The sequence below is a fragment of the Aulonocara sp. 'chitande type north' Nkhata Bay genome, linkage group LG4, assembly GCF_057382095.1.
Source record: "Aulonocara sp. 'chitande type north' Nkhata Bay isolate Kocher_YH1m ecotype deep benthic linkage group LG4, A_spYH_male_GT1.1, whole genome shotgun sequence".
NCBI classification, from domain to species: domain Eukaryota; kingdom Metazoa; phylum Chordata; class Actinopteri; order Cichliformes; family Cichlidae; genus Aulonocara; species Aulonocara sp. 'chitande type north' Nkhata Bay.
Window position 1 is genome coordinate 6617014 of NC_141347.1, and position 14797 is coordinate 6631810.

A 14797-nucleotide genomic window follows, 5' to 3' on the forward strand; every position below is an offset into this window, starting at 1 on the left:
CATGTTGTGAGTTTGCATCTAAAACATGCATGTTTCCCTTTGTACAGGCAGATTTACAGCAGACAAAGCAACACACTGATCGACTTTGACCGCTGCAAAAACAAAACACCCACCAAGTCTGAAGTCGATCAGAGGAACTGTTGACAGACTGACAGACAAACAGATGCTTGATTCATTAGTGCGATTAAATGTTCTTCTTTAGCAGCATCACTTCATGTGTTTGTGTTCCAGGAATAAAGGTCTGTTTAAACTGGACGTCTCCTCAGCATCACTCGTGCTGTCGTGGTTTCAAAGCTGTGCAGAAAGAATCTGAGGGATGATACAGAGGTGACCAAAGTTACAAACATCCAGCTGTGCTGCAAATGTTTGCAGAGCTCCAAACTCTTTGGCTTTCTGCAGAGCAAGTATGGAAGAAGCACCTGAGCTAACTTCAGTTTAGACGATATGAGGAAAAATGCTGCTTCCCAAAGTTTCCTACAAGTATCCAGTTTATATTTAGAGAAGCGAAGGCTCTTTATCCTGACAACTACTCCCTGGTGGATCCCTGTCCTGTGACAGCAGCAAAGACTGTGTATCAGTATCATCAAAGCCACTTCAATAACCAGTGTTTAAAGCTCTCTAGCAGATGGACTTCAGTGGCAGCAGCCTCTGTCTGCTGTGTACAGAAGGTTCTCTGATGAAGCACACAGCAGATGCTGCACTACAACAGCAGCAGCAGCTCAGCTTCAGTTTGCTTCGACGCCCTTTTTGACCTGTGAAACAGCAGAAAATGAAACATTTCAACACCCGTTTGTTAGCGTGAGCTATTCTGCTGTTTTTCATCATTTCACAGGTGAAATAAAATCACATTTACTTCCTGTAGGAGTGATCGTGTCCAGCCTGACTGAGACCATGTGCTCCATCCTGCACAGGTAATAAACCTCTGACATGAAGGGCTGTCAAGTAGTTTTAGACAAATGGGGGTAAAAGAGACGTTAAAAGCTTAAAGAGAAACTACATTTTCTAAGAACTGTCTGACGTTCACCTCTCACACAGTGGATACGATTCTGCCGCTGCAGGAATAATCTTTGTGCTTATGAAACTGTCCATGTGTTTGCAGAAAATGTCACATGTTCAAAGCCATCCCAGCACCTGGGGTTTGTATAAGTGCAGCTGCTGGTGGGGAGATAGTCTCACTCTTCTATATAAAGAGTCAGCAGGCAGCAGATCTTCATCTGTGATCTCCTCCATCATCACGTCTTCACTCTTCAGCAGCTATGGCTTCACTTCGTGCCCTTCTGGGAGTGGTGCTGTGCTCCTCATGGTTTCTGCTTCTGCCTCAGGCCGACTTTGATTTACAGAGTCATCCATAATATTTTTTATTTTTTATTTTACTGCCCATCTATTTTCATACAAATGTCTCCGTCTTATGGAAAAGGGGTGGAGCTTATCCAACGAGGACAGGCAGGGCCCCCCCAGACAGTTTAGCAGTCTATACAGGAGGCTGACCTTTGCAACATGTACTTCTATAATGACTTCACCATTTAGGTTATTTGGTTATGTTTCACCCTGGATTTTGTGTGATAATATTTATTTTGTCCACTGATTTAAAAACAACAAACTATATGAATATAAAACAGAGTGAACAACAAAACATCAGCTTTGGAAACTTTGATGTAAAATTCTGCAATTGTTTTCTCAGATATAGCATAAATCAAACTAACATACATCAGTGTGTTATTAATGTGCACACACACACACACACACACACACACACACACACACACACACACACACACACACGCACACACACGTGTTACCATAAACAGCTCTTATGCTTCTGTATGATTCTCAGTGCTTTCCATTTGCGTGTCCACAGGTTGCTGTAAGTGGTGCTTGACTGCAGTTTGCTCTCATTTCAAGTGGTTTGCTGTCACAAAGCCAACAGGAAGTCCGGCCATGGTTGAGCCAACTGAAGATGGGTTGAAGGTGGCGTCCTCGTTTCCTCTGTGAGCGCGAGAGGACAGACAAAGCAAACACCGTTTGGACAGCATTAAAATATTTACACTGATGATTAATGTTGTGTCTTTGCACCTGTAGCGATACATGTTGGAAAATGGAGACTTTAGCCACCAAGACTGACGTGCCTGGAAACTTCCCTGTGAGTACGCCCACAAAGACAGGAAACAGTTTAACCACCGCGGTTAATCCTCCATCATCATCATCCAGTATTTTTCACATCTTTTCTTCTGCTGTTTCCCTTGTTGTCAGTCACGGGGTTTGTGACTGAAATGCGTGTGGTCGACGGGAAGCCTGACGAGTACGGCCTGAATCATTCCATCAACACCGGACGGAGTGAAACCTTTGTTGAAAACAGATTATATGGTAACGTTGCATTTAGCTTCAGTAAACTGTGAAGTTACAGCAGCAGATTTACATCACGTGGCTTCACAGGAAGTAGTCTGGACCTCAGCGCTGAGGTTCAAGCAGCTCTGCTTGCAGACGGCATCCTTCCTGAAAATGTTCTTCATCTTCCTCAAACCAGAACTTTTACATTGGTGCTGAAGTTCTATATAAAAACAGCCTGAAATACAAAGTGATGTTGTGCACTGATTACCTCACACTTTCCATGTTTCCTTCTACAGAGGAGTGTCCGCCTGAGTGTTTTGTCTGATCTGTTGTTGATCGTCTCATTGACACTGCATGCAGATCTGACACCAGGGCTGGACTGGGACAAAAAATGGTCCCGGGCATTTTGACTGGAGACCGGCCCCCCAGGTATTAAAGGAAAAACCATGAAGCCTTTGAATGAAAACAAACGCTGTTGTCACAGTGATGGACGCTGTCTTGTTGGTATACATGCATCAGTCTAATAAACTTAAACCTGCACCATCCTCCCTGTCCTGGTATTCTAAACAGGAAGTAGACTGTTGGTCGAGTTAACCTCCTGAACATCTACAACACACGGTGGAAACCTGACATTAAGACAGAGACTAGAGGTGAGACATGATCATTGCTGATTACTGATGACAGATTTAGATATGTTTTCATAAACCTTTCATTTGCCACATCAATAAACAGCACGGCAGGGCAAAATATGTTTTCTAACATGGCAACCTTTAAAAAGTGAAAGGAGACAGAAAGACAGCTGAGAAAGAATCAAACGGACTTTTTGATGCATTTTACACACAGTACTGGTGCAGAATCTAGAAAATGTGGGAAACACTGGCATCATATGCAGTACTTACTTCTGAAGAAATTATGATGGGACCCTAAAAAATGACTATGTACAATAATGGATTTCTATACATTTTACATCAGATGAAAACGTTTGTTGTAAGATTCAGATAATTATTTATTAAAAGCATTTTAAATGAGAACAAGAAAGAAAAGTATTTCTTTGTGCCCCCCTCTCCCTGTTAATGCCCTACCTGCCCCCCTGGCAACACTTTGCTAGACCCGCCCCTGCACAGTTACCAGCTGTCAGCTACACAAAAAGGATCCTGGTGTTATTTGTCTCTCAGAAACAGTTCATAACTTCAACTCATTTTGGTTTTGTCATGTTTTGTTCTTTACATTGTCTTTCTTCTATATAATTGTTAAACATTTAATAAATATGTCTACAAAAAGATTTTAAAAATCAGACATTTCACACAGACACCCAAATGATTTCTGACTGATGAAGGGGGCTGAAGGTGCCCTGCTCTTGCCCAGCTTCTGCTGCTCTCTCCCTGCTCACTGTCAGCAGCTGGCAGCCTCGGTCCTGCCTGAGACTCTTCATCTATCAGTGCCAAAGAATATGGGAAATAGCAACGCACAACATGCACATTACAAAACAAGCACATGAATCAGCATTACATTCATTAGTGAAGTGCTGACGTTCGTTCCTAAACTTTGGGCCTTAATTAACATCACTGTGAACTAATGTTTGCTTTGCTTCTTAACCAGTGAAGCAGCGAGGGGCTTTCTGAGGTTCCTGCTCGTAAATGCCCAAAATGAGTCGAGTATTTCTGCAACTACAAACTCTGCTTTCATCAGAGGTGTAAATATTACAGCACTGTGTCAGAGTCACTGAGGCTGGAACACAGAAAAAGGAAGTAGATGTATTTATTTTTAGGCTTTATTGCCTGGAACCACTTTAAAAATACGCTTTGGGTCACAATTAACTGCAGAAAACCAGGAATCCACATATGAACATTATCTGTGCAGAGATTTATGCTTCTGAAGGTAAACAGTGAAAACTTGCAGCACTAAATGCACAGATAGCCAGGCGTTTCACATTTTGGGACCATCTGCCAGTTTTCATTTCTTAGGTATTGAAGAGCAGAAATGATTGAATTTTATTTACATGCTTAAAAATGTTTGCTTTTGAATATTATTTGAAGAATTACCCACACACTCAGGCACTGTGGGCCTGTTTCCCTTTGCACAACCGAGTGTTGGAAACGGGCCTTTTCTCTTTAAACTCTGAGGGGCTGTAACTTTGGCTTCTATTGGCAGATTTGCATGATTGACCCTCTTTTTAAAATAGTTTTAGCCAAGAGAATCAAGCTAACATCACTGTTTTTACGTCAGCTCACGTCACACGAGCTGTTTCAAGAAAAGTCCTCCTGTCACACAGCAATGCCTACATCAATCACACCACTCTGCTTAAATAATAATAATAATGTTTAGTGAAGCAGGTGAAGCAAAGGGCTGCTTTTAATAGGCTGGGAGACCCAGGTGTGCTGCTTTAGCTGCTGAGCCTCTCATGCTAGCCTCCATCTATAAGCTGGGATCACAGGAGCACTGCAGTCCTGACTAGATCAAGGATTGTTATTCATGCAGGTGACAAAAGTTTACATTCACAGAGTCATAGGATTGAGCCTGGTTTGAAAAGCAGCTGTTTAATGCAGCTGCTTAGAGTTCACACACAGTAGAAGAATCAGACTTGAGTCACATTTCAAACACTGGAAAAATACTCAGCAAGTAACAATGAAAACAGCACAGACTCAGTATATCCTGTTCAGTCCTGTGTTTGATATGAATGTGCTGTTCAGAGAGGATCTCGTGTCCTCTTTTACAAAGCCTTTGTTTCATGATGTTTGTGTATAAATGAATGTAGGTGTGTTTCTAAGTGTGAAGGAGCCCTGGGAGAAAAGACTGAAGCTTGTGCCAAAGAACAAACAGGAAAGAAAGATCAGCATTAATGAAGACGAGCACAGAAGGAGCCCAAGCACGTGTTGCTTTTTCAGATTTCTCTAAAAGTGTGTGTTCATTTGTTCCATCCTTCACAACAAACAACAGCTGACAGACACACATGCACTCTGTGTCACTTCACAGGGGCTGATGAAAGTGGACACAGTAAAGGGAGAGCTGGACCTGCTCTACACATCCTGCACTCTGTTAACAGACTTTATTCTGCAGCATCAACAGATAAAAATATATGAAGATATAGAAACGTTTAACATTGTGACTGTTCACATTAGTGAAGCTGTTACTTTGCTGCCAGGTGGGAAAAGAAGCCTAAAGCTGAGTCTGATTAAACATCTGCTGCACCAGAGAGTTTCATGGCCCTGCTTTATCCTGTGCTTGCTGACCACCTCGTCCTGAAACCTCTTCATCATCCTCACAGTTGTGTGAAGAAAGAGGGAAGCAGGTGGAAACCATCTGTGCTGCTGTGTTCACTTGTGTGTGTGCGTCTATGGTCATATCTAATGTGTACCTACAGACAAACACAAACACCTGGCATTGCACAAGAGTCTCTATGGAGCAACCTGCAGATGTCAGAGATGTGATTAGAGGGTAAAGTGGACTAGTGAGAGCATCTATGTTGTTGTTGTCTGCTGGGGGACAGCATCAGCTCCAGAGATGCATCAGGATCAGCAAACTAATCTGCAAGGCTGCAAGTGTCACTGAAGGAGTTTGAGTCAGTGAGGGACTCAAACTCACACAGCTGGTCAAGAAGGCTCAGCAGCTGCTGTATTTCCTGAGGAGGCTGAGGAAATTTGGTATGTTGGCCAAGATCCTCAGCAGGTTCTACAGCTGCACTGTGGAGAGCAGCCTGACAGCTGCATCACTGCATGGTACGGCAGCACTACTGCAAACCGCAAACGCCTGCAGAGAGTGATAACAACTGTGGAGAAGATCATCAGGACCCCGCTGCCCTCTCTGCAGAGCAGCTACCATCACAGAGTCCAGAGGAGAGACACACCTCTGCCCTCGAGACGAAGGTTCAGAAGTGTGAAATGTAGAACATCCAGACTCAACAACTCCATCTTCCCCACTGCTATCAGACTCCTGAACAGCTGACCGACCTCAAACTGCAGTTTGCACATCAGGTCACTTTGCACACTAAGTTCATTTTGCACATTAAACTCCATGTACATCCATGTACATCGACATCTGCAGACCACACGTGTCTTCAGTTACTTATTTGTACTTATTTGCAGTTATTTATCTTTTTATTTTATTTTTTTAAGTTATTTCTTATCCTTATTTTATCTTTTTATTTATTCTTATCTTGTTCTTTTAACCATTATCTAACTTGGCATTGTGCACGGTGTGTTTAGATTCAGTTTAAATTCAGGGACACGGAGCCCCTGTTGATCCTCTACCTAATCACACGAGCCACGGTGTGAGAACGGGTGTGGGTCTCAATCAGCCAAGGTTTTGGGTGAACCCATTGTGAGATCTAGCCCCACCCCATCATGTGATTTCCTGTGATCAAATGTCCCAGGATGTAAGTGGGCGTTAAGACGTCCATGTCCCTCTTCAAGCAACTTAAAGAAGTCCAGACGCTTTTCTTTCCAAGCTCCTTCAACAACATCATTCATAGAACAACTTCCAGCTTCTTTTGCTCGGCTACAGTTTGGATGGATTTGCAGATGCAACAAGACTAAAATGGTTAGGGTCAGGAGGTCAAAGGTCAGAGCTCCTGTGGGTCTGAGGGCGGCCTCACGCTGGAGAAGGATGAAGGAGTCTGACCTGAGCCAGTGTTTGACATGAACACATCAGCACTGCTGTCAGTGAGCCTAAGGACAGCCGTTAGCATCATTTCAGTGTTTCAGTCATAAAAACACTTCCTGTCACTGTGGTGGTTACAGTGACATCATGCAGTTTGTGCTTTGACCTCCAGAGGGCGACAAATCAGCACAGACAGAGAGCTCCATTCAAACTTTGCTGCCATCAGGAATAATTCTTCAAATATAATCATCAGTGTTTGAGCAGTTATGATATCAGGGACAATCTAGACATGTGTGACAATACTGAACATGTCACATGACACACCTCAAACATCATGTGATCCACTCTCAGTCTGCACTTTCATTCATGACTTCAACAGGTTGAAATGAGCTTTGAAGAAACATCAGTGAAATAAATCTTTCATGGATTCATGTGAGCAGCAGATGAACTTTGTACCAACAACATCTTCAATAACAGAGTCTGAATGAAGCTCAGGTGTTGATGCTGCTCACTGATTGGACGCTTGCTTTCAGCTCTGCTCTCAGTCTTTACTGCACAGGTGAAGGTAGAAAGTGTGACTGGATCTATAGACTGGAAACAGAGAAACATGCTGAACATTTGAAGCTTTGCAGCAGAAATGTTCATGTTACAAATACAGCAGAGCTGATCTGGGATCAGTGTGTTCACACCTGCAGCTACAACAAGGTTTCATCAGAGCTGCTTTTCCACCATCCCTGGACTCGCAGCAGTTTGCATACAGGGAGAACCGGTCAACCGAGGATGCGATCGCCACAGTGCTGCACACATTACTGAAGCACTTGGAACACAGGAACACCTATGCACGGCTCCTCTTTGTAGACTACAGCTCGGCTTTTAATACCATCCGGCCATACAAACTACGTCCCAAACTCCACCAACTGGGACTTAACTCCTCTCTGTGCAACTGGATTGTGGACTTCCTCACTAACCGTAGACAGAGTGTCAGAGTGGGTAAGAACACCTCTTCCACCCTTGTGGTCAACACCGGTGCCCCTCAGGGGTGTGTTCTGAGCCCTCTGCTATACACTCTCTTCACCCATGACTGTATTTCCTCCTGCGCGTCCAATCTCATTGTTAAGTTTGCAGATGACACTACAGTGCTCGGACTTATATCCAACAATGATGAGACAAACTATAGGACAGAGGTGCAACAACTAGAGTCATGGTGCCACGACAATAACTTGGTCTTAAACACCAAAAAGACCAAGGAGATCATTGTAGATTTCCGGAAGAGGGGTCATAACAACCATCTGCCTCTCTTCATTGGCAGTGAGGCGGTGGAGAGGGTGAGCAGTTTTAAATTCTTGGGGGTAACTGTGACCGAGGACCTGTCCTGGGGCAACCATATCACCTCAGTTGTACGGAAGGCCCAACAGCGCCTCTACTACCTGAGGAGACTGCGGAGCGCACACATTCCCAGATCTCTGATGTTGAACTTCTACAACTGTGCCATCAGCAGCGTTCTGACGTATGGATTTCTAGTGTGGTTCCCCAGCTGCACCAAGGCCGATCAGCAAGCACTCCAGCGGGTGGTGAAAGAAGCTGGCAGAATTATTGGAACAAGTCTGCCAGAGATCAGTAATATCTTCCCCACTCGCTGTCTGAGGAGGGTGCACAGTATCCTGCGGGACCAACATCACCCTGCGCGCCACCTTTTCCATCTGCTGCCCTCAGGGAGAAGGTACAGGTCTATACAGGCCAGAACATCCAGACTGGCCAACAGCCTGTATCCACAGGCTGTGAGGCTCCTGAACTCTCTGCCCCCCTCTCACGGACAATAACCATATCCAACTTCTTAATAGCAATGAACTGGTCTGCATTGGTGCATCATATCTTTATTCTCTTCCCCCTCCTGCCCCCCCCCCCCCCCTCTTTCTTAAATAGATAACTATCATATCTGATATCATATCTCACAGTACAATAATATTGAATGGGTTGCATTGTTGTATTTTGTCATGTTTCTCAGGTCTTTGTCTGAATTTCTACGAACATTATTGCTAAGGATTGTCTTATTGCATTGGAGTCACACTGGGTTAAATATGTACACTTGGGTTTTAAGGGGTATTTATTATTTTCTTCTTTTTTTTGGGTTGTATGGAAGCCCCAAACGCAATTTCATTGTTCTTGACAATGACAATAAATAAATAAATACTAAATACTAAATACTAAATGTCTCCACACGTCAGCATGTGAACTTTACTCTGACTCAGTCTGAGCAGTCAGACGGCATATTTTTAAAGTTAACACATCAGCACACACAGAGCTGAGCCCCTCCCACCTGTGCTGAGTTTCAGGTGGAGTCCCGCCTCCTTCCAGGAAGCAGCTCACCTGTGTGTCCGTGTTTAGTGTCCAGGTGTGGAGTGGAGCTTGTTGTTGGTGTGTGAAGAAACTGTAAGTTTGCTTTGTTTCCTCCTTTAACAGTTTGTCTTTAGGAACTTTACTGTTTGTTCAGCTCGTGTTTGATTTCTTCACACAACAAACTGTGTGTGTTTGTATTTCCGGTCTCTCCATTAAAGTCAGTGTGTAATGTTTCCTGGCTAACATCAGCTGTGTGCAGCTTAGTTCAGCACAAATCTGCCGCTCCATAGTTCACGGTAACGGACTCACAGCTGGACCAACGAGGCCGAGTGTGTCCGCCACTCTGAGCTACGTTCGTGTTTGTGTACTTGTAGTTTGTACTTTGAGTTCACTCAGAGCCCACAGAGGACGCAGCGTACGTGATGACGTCACAGCCCTTTACCTCCTTTACTGTCACTGTGATTAATATTTACACACGAGACACCTGCAGAGCTCTGACGCTGAGCTAGCACACAGCATGCTAACACTAAGCTAAAGCTAGGCTAGCCAAGAACCCAGAGTGAGGTTAAAGCTGAGTAAACACTGACCCCAGACCAGCACCGTGATAAAGTGAGCTGCTGCTGCTGAACTTGAACAGGTAACAAAGTGATGAGCAGTCAGGCTGCAGGTTTCTACCTGTTCATGTTTCTACAGTAGAATCACTTTGAAGTGTCTTTGTGCTGTTTCATCTTTGATTTGTGTTCATAAACACTCAGAGAAACATCACGTGACCTCATCAGGATCTGTGTTGGTGTGTGGGGCTGTACCTCAGCTTTATGTTGTTACATGCTCATTTGTTCATTTCACACAGTAACATCAAAGTAATGTTATGAGGAGTAATGAAGTAACGTACTCCATTACTTTTAATCAAAGTGTTCTGTGTAATATGTGTAATAATGACTGTTTTGAGTAATGACCAACACTGATCACAACAAAGAGGAAATGCCTCCAACATGCACAAACATTTGAGCCACAACATGCAGTTAATGTGCACAAATGTCTTTGATATGCTGCTCAGTGATGGTGGTGACTGTCAGAGCAGAGCTACTGAGAATCAATAAGTAATATCAATGATGGGATCAGAATCACTAAATTCTTCTCATCCCTGTCAGTATCATACATGTGCTGTATAATGTGATAAATGTAGAGGTGCTGGCTGTTCTCTCACTCTGCTGTTTAGCTGTAAAGGACGCCTCCCTGCCTTTGTCTCATTCATGACCTTTAATAGTCTCTTCTAACATGCAGAGATCTGTATGATCTGTTTCATAGAGTCTAACCAGCCTGTACAGGTAACAACAACAGTCACTGCATCACTGACACACAAACGTCATCTCTGTCAATAACAACATTCATACATGGAATAAAAACACATCAGTGGATCATTGCTGGAGCTGATGTTTGTGCTCCTGGTGCAAAGGCTCTCAGTTTCCTCCTTGAAATAACATCAGTGGTGGGTCAGCGACATGCTTTCTTTCCCTCTCAGGTTTAAATATCTGGGACTCTCCACCGTTTGGTTTTAGAGCTGAAGAAGCTTCTCAGATGAAACGTCTTCCAGAAACTTAAAGACGTCTCTTTTCTCTCCAAGCTCCTTAGATCACATGACCTGGATGACTGAACCTACAGATATATTGACCTGGTTTCATGGTCACATGACAGGTCAGAGGTCAGCGACTGTAACTCAGTTCCTCCTGTTAATGTGAACTCACTGAGTGTTTGTGGTTTACCTCTCAGACTGACTGAAGACGATGATGGAGGAAGAGGAGGACAGAGCAGAGTCTGCAGGGTCCAGCTGTCCGTCTGTGAGGAGTGACCGGTCCAAAGGTCATAATCCAGAGTTCAGTGGTGAACCTGGAGCAACGAGGTCAGAGAGCTGAACTCACTGAGTAACAGAAATAATTCTGCACTGACATTATAATCAGTGTTGACTCTGGTTGATTGTCTGACTGTGTTTGTGAGCTGAGAGGAAATGAAAATGAGTTTGTAACAAAAATCAGTTTTGTCCAGTTTTCCTGTAAAAAGCTGAACTCTAATCTAAGAGGATGTTACTGACAGGAAACAGCTGCATTATCTGCAGTCTGTGTGATCACAGCTGCTTCAATCATGTTTGTGTCTGCAGAGGTCAGAGGTCACAGTCTGCAGGGTCCAGCTGTCCGTCTGTGAGGAGTGACTGGTCCAAAGATTATAATCCAGACTTCAGTGGTGAACCTGGAGCAACGAGGTCAGAGAGCTGTGATGACTCCTTTACATGTTTGTGTTTCCTGGATAAATATGACCTGAAACATCCTCAGATTGTTACAAAGATTCATTAAAAAGAAAACAATGAAAGAGAAAAGATCCAAATGTTCGACTTGGTCATTTGCTGTTTGAGGACAGTGATGCTCATATCTGTGGGGAAAGTGTGACCTGAGTGGGTTCATGTTTGTCTTTAAAGAACAGAGCTGCTCTGATTCTCTTTGTGTCTGATCTGTTAAACAGTCTGAGAGGTCACACAGAGACCCAGCAGCTAAAGCCTGGATCATACTGGCTGCTGTTACTCCATCAGGACAACACTGAACCACAGTGGTGTGGATGTAGTGGATAAATCCCACCATACTGATGCTCAGAGTTAACCACAGGGAACAAAACCAGATGTTACCTTCAGATTGTGACCTTTGGAGTGGACGATGCAGATTTCAATAGAGAATAAATGTTGTTGTTTTTCAGCTGTGAAGAAAGAATCTAATTTTCTGAACTTAAGAATTTATGATGCTGGAAACAACATGGAGACTATAACACAACATTTCCACTGTGTTCATAGAATGAATGTAAAACTGTCAGACATTCATTAAATATGCAAAATGTCTACAGAAGCATCAGAGGGTCAGACGTGAAGCACTCAGTGATTTTGATCAAATGACTCATCAGTTATTGATCTGTACTACACTGATCTACCACGTTAGTAAAGCTGGTGTTCTGGTGGTGGAGGGAGACTCGGATCATGTTCTGGTTTTGGAGCAGTGATCTGCTGATGGTTCAGTTTGATGAGCTTCTTCAAAATCATCCCTGACATCACCACTGAAAGGACGTCCATGAAAACAGACTGAAAATTACTGATATGTTCACAATCTGAGAGTTTAAAACTTGACAGACTTGATTCAGATGAAGTTATTTGAGCAGAAACTCCTGGATCTTTATCCTGTGTTGATCTAATCCTTCATGGTTCCTCCACAGAGTGGACCAGCAGAGCTCAGAGGTTCCCAGTGGTCAGTCTGCCCAGCAGCATCAAACACAGCTGGACTCCATATTTATGGTCTGTACATGTACAACAACTACTTTATTATTAATAATAATGCATTTATTTATAGGTCCCTTTCAGAACACCAAGGACTCTGTGGACTAAATGACCAAAAGAAAACAAACTTTGAAATCAGACGGTGCAAATGTGATCACAGGGAAACGTTTTAAACATCGAGGCTTTAAACAGAAACCAAAGTGAAACAGTTTGTAGTCGAGATCAGTGGGAATGAAGCTGAATAACTGTTTCTTCAATAACTTTGAGCTCTTAAAAAAGAAAAACTAGCTGAAAGTCTGGCTGCTCTTATGAAAAGTACAGAGAAATTATGGGTCGCTCAACACTTGTGCACAATATAGGAGTTTAAATAAATCTGAAGAATAACTCAAAGTCCTACAATCATACTGAGAAAATCATCTACAGCTAACTATCCAAGTGGATTTGTTTAAGACAGCTCCATCTGCTGGTGGCCCTCTGCAGGTGCATGAAAGGGGCGTGTTTATATTGAAAGTAGTAGAGAAAGTAAACCCCACGGGAAGGAGGAGGACTCTCAGCAGCTTCCAGCTCATATTCAGACATTTGACTTCTCACTGAAAGCAGCAAGTTTGAGTGTCTGTACCTTAGTTAGAAGAGATAACATGTCAGTAGTAATTAGAGTTGATTGAGCAATGCTGTCCTTGTAATGTAGTTTATGATTTTTATGGACAAGTCCAGTTTTTCTGTAGAGCTTCTCAAGTTGGTGACAGCAGCAGTGGAAGTTCACGTGTAAACCAGAGCAGCAAATCAGGTCCAAATGTGTTGTTCACAGTGAGTGGGATCATCATTGGCTGCTATGTTAACCTCCTGCAGCAGGATGTCTTTGGTCAGAGAATGGATAGATCACGAAGTCATTGTTGAGTTTAGGGAGACAGTAGACAGTTGGAGGAGGTTCAGCCAGTTGACACACAGTAGATAAAATAACTGAAGGCAGGAGCAGACACCTGTATGACTTTCCACCTCTCACATAGATTATTGTCCCTGGGCAGCGCCACAGGGCTGGTAGATGTAAACAAAGCTGGAGGAGAGGATTTATTCATCTGAGAAAAGTCACAGAGTTGTGTCTTGATGCTCAATCATCCAGGTACGTAAATCCCAAAAAGCTTGATTCTGTTCATCTGGATGTTTTCAGTGGGAGAAACGTTTCATCATCATCAGGTGACTTCTTCAGTCTCAGCTGACTGCAGGTTTCAATCTCATAAACAGGACATTTGTATGACTGAAACCAGCCCACTGAAGGAACAATGGGCTGGGAGGTCAGTTCATTGATCATTGGTACGCATATTGTCAGGACCATTGATCAATGGTTGTTGATCAATGGTCATGAGTCCAGTTCACAGAGAGCTGGGGAATGGCTGCAATCACAGCATGTAAGATGGTGACAAATGTACCCTTAGGCCCCTCCTCCATTCAGAGATGGTCTTTCCTTTTCACATAAATGGCCTCCTTGACTCCGCCCTCAAACCAGCGTTCACATTTACTCAGGACCTTCTTGATGTGAAGTTCTTCTGCTTCGCTGGCTGCTGTGTCTGTGGGGATGGTGTTTGTTCTGTGTTGTTGTGTCCTGATGACGCCCAGTTTGTGCCCCAGTGGATGATGAGAGTCAAACCTTAAATACTGATCTGTATGTGTAAACAGAGTGAACCTTTAAGACCAGTTGTCTGTACGATCAACTCTGTCACCTGAAACATCTCCAAGTTTCTGGCTTTGATCATCAACCTGTTGGTAGTTCAGCTCTGAACACCAGTGAAATGTTTCTCCCACTGAAATCGCTGCATTCATATGAACAGAATCAACGTTTTGGGATCATGGAGTTGTGGACAAAGTCTCAGTTAATCAGATAAAGTCAAACCTATAATTGGTAAAGAGTTCGCGGATGATATGCCCCTTGATGGTAAAGAAGTGGATGTTGTGTGGACTAAAGTTCAGAGTGGTGGGTCATTCATAAAGTATTCTGTTCCAGCTGCTGGAGGACAACATCATCACTTTTGTGAAGAGCGAGCTGAAGAAGATCCAGAAGGCTCTGAATCCAAATAAGCCCCAGTGCTTGGAGTTTCAGAGGGAGGATGATGAGCAGAGGAGCAGCAGAGAGGCATTTGTGAAGATCACAGTGGACTTCCTGAGGAGAATGAAGCAGGAGGAGCTGGCTGACCGTCTGCAGAGACGTAAGAGGATTTATCTAAAGATTTA

The 14797-nt window shown here is 43.5% G+C and overlaps 1 protein-coding gene across 1 annotated transcript in view; it reads left to right on the forward strand.

Moving 5' to 3' along the window:
• The first annotated feature begins 9770 nt into the window (after positions 1 to 9770).
• Positions 9771 to 14797, forward strand: part of LOC147331860 (stonustoxin subunit alpha-like) — a 31252-nt gene continuing 26225 nt past the window's right edge. Inside the window, exons 1-5 of the mRNA XM_086288161.1 lie at positions 9771 to 9898; positions 11032 to 11161; positions 11417 to 11518; positions 12511 to 12589; positions 14571 to 14772. Coding sequence (XP_086144287.1) covers positions 11046 to 11161; positions 11417 to 11518; positions 12511 to 12589; positions 14571 to 14772 — 499 coding nt within the window. The 5' untranslated portion in view covers positions 9771 to 9898; positions 11032 to 11045. The remainder of the gene's footprint in view (positions 9899 to 11031; positions 11162 to 11416; positions 11519 to 12510; positions 12590 to 14570; positions 14773 to 14797) is intronic.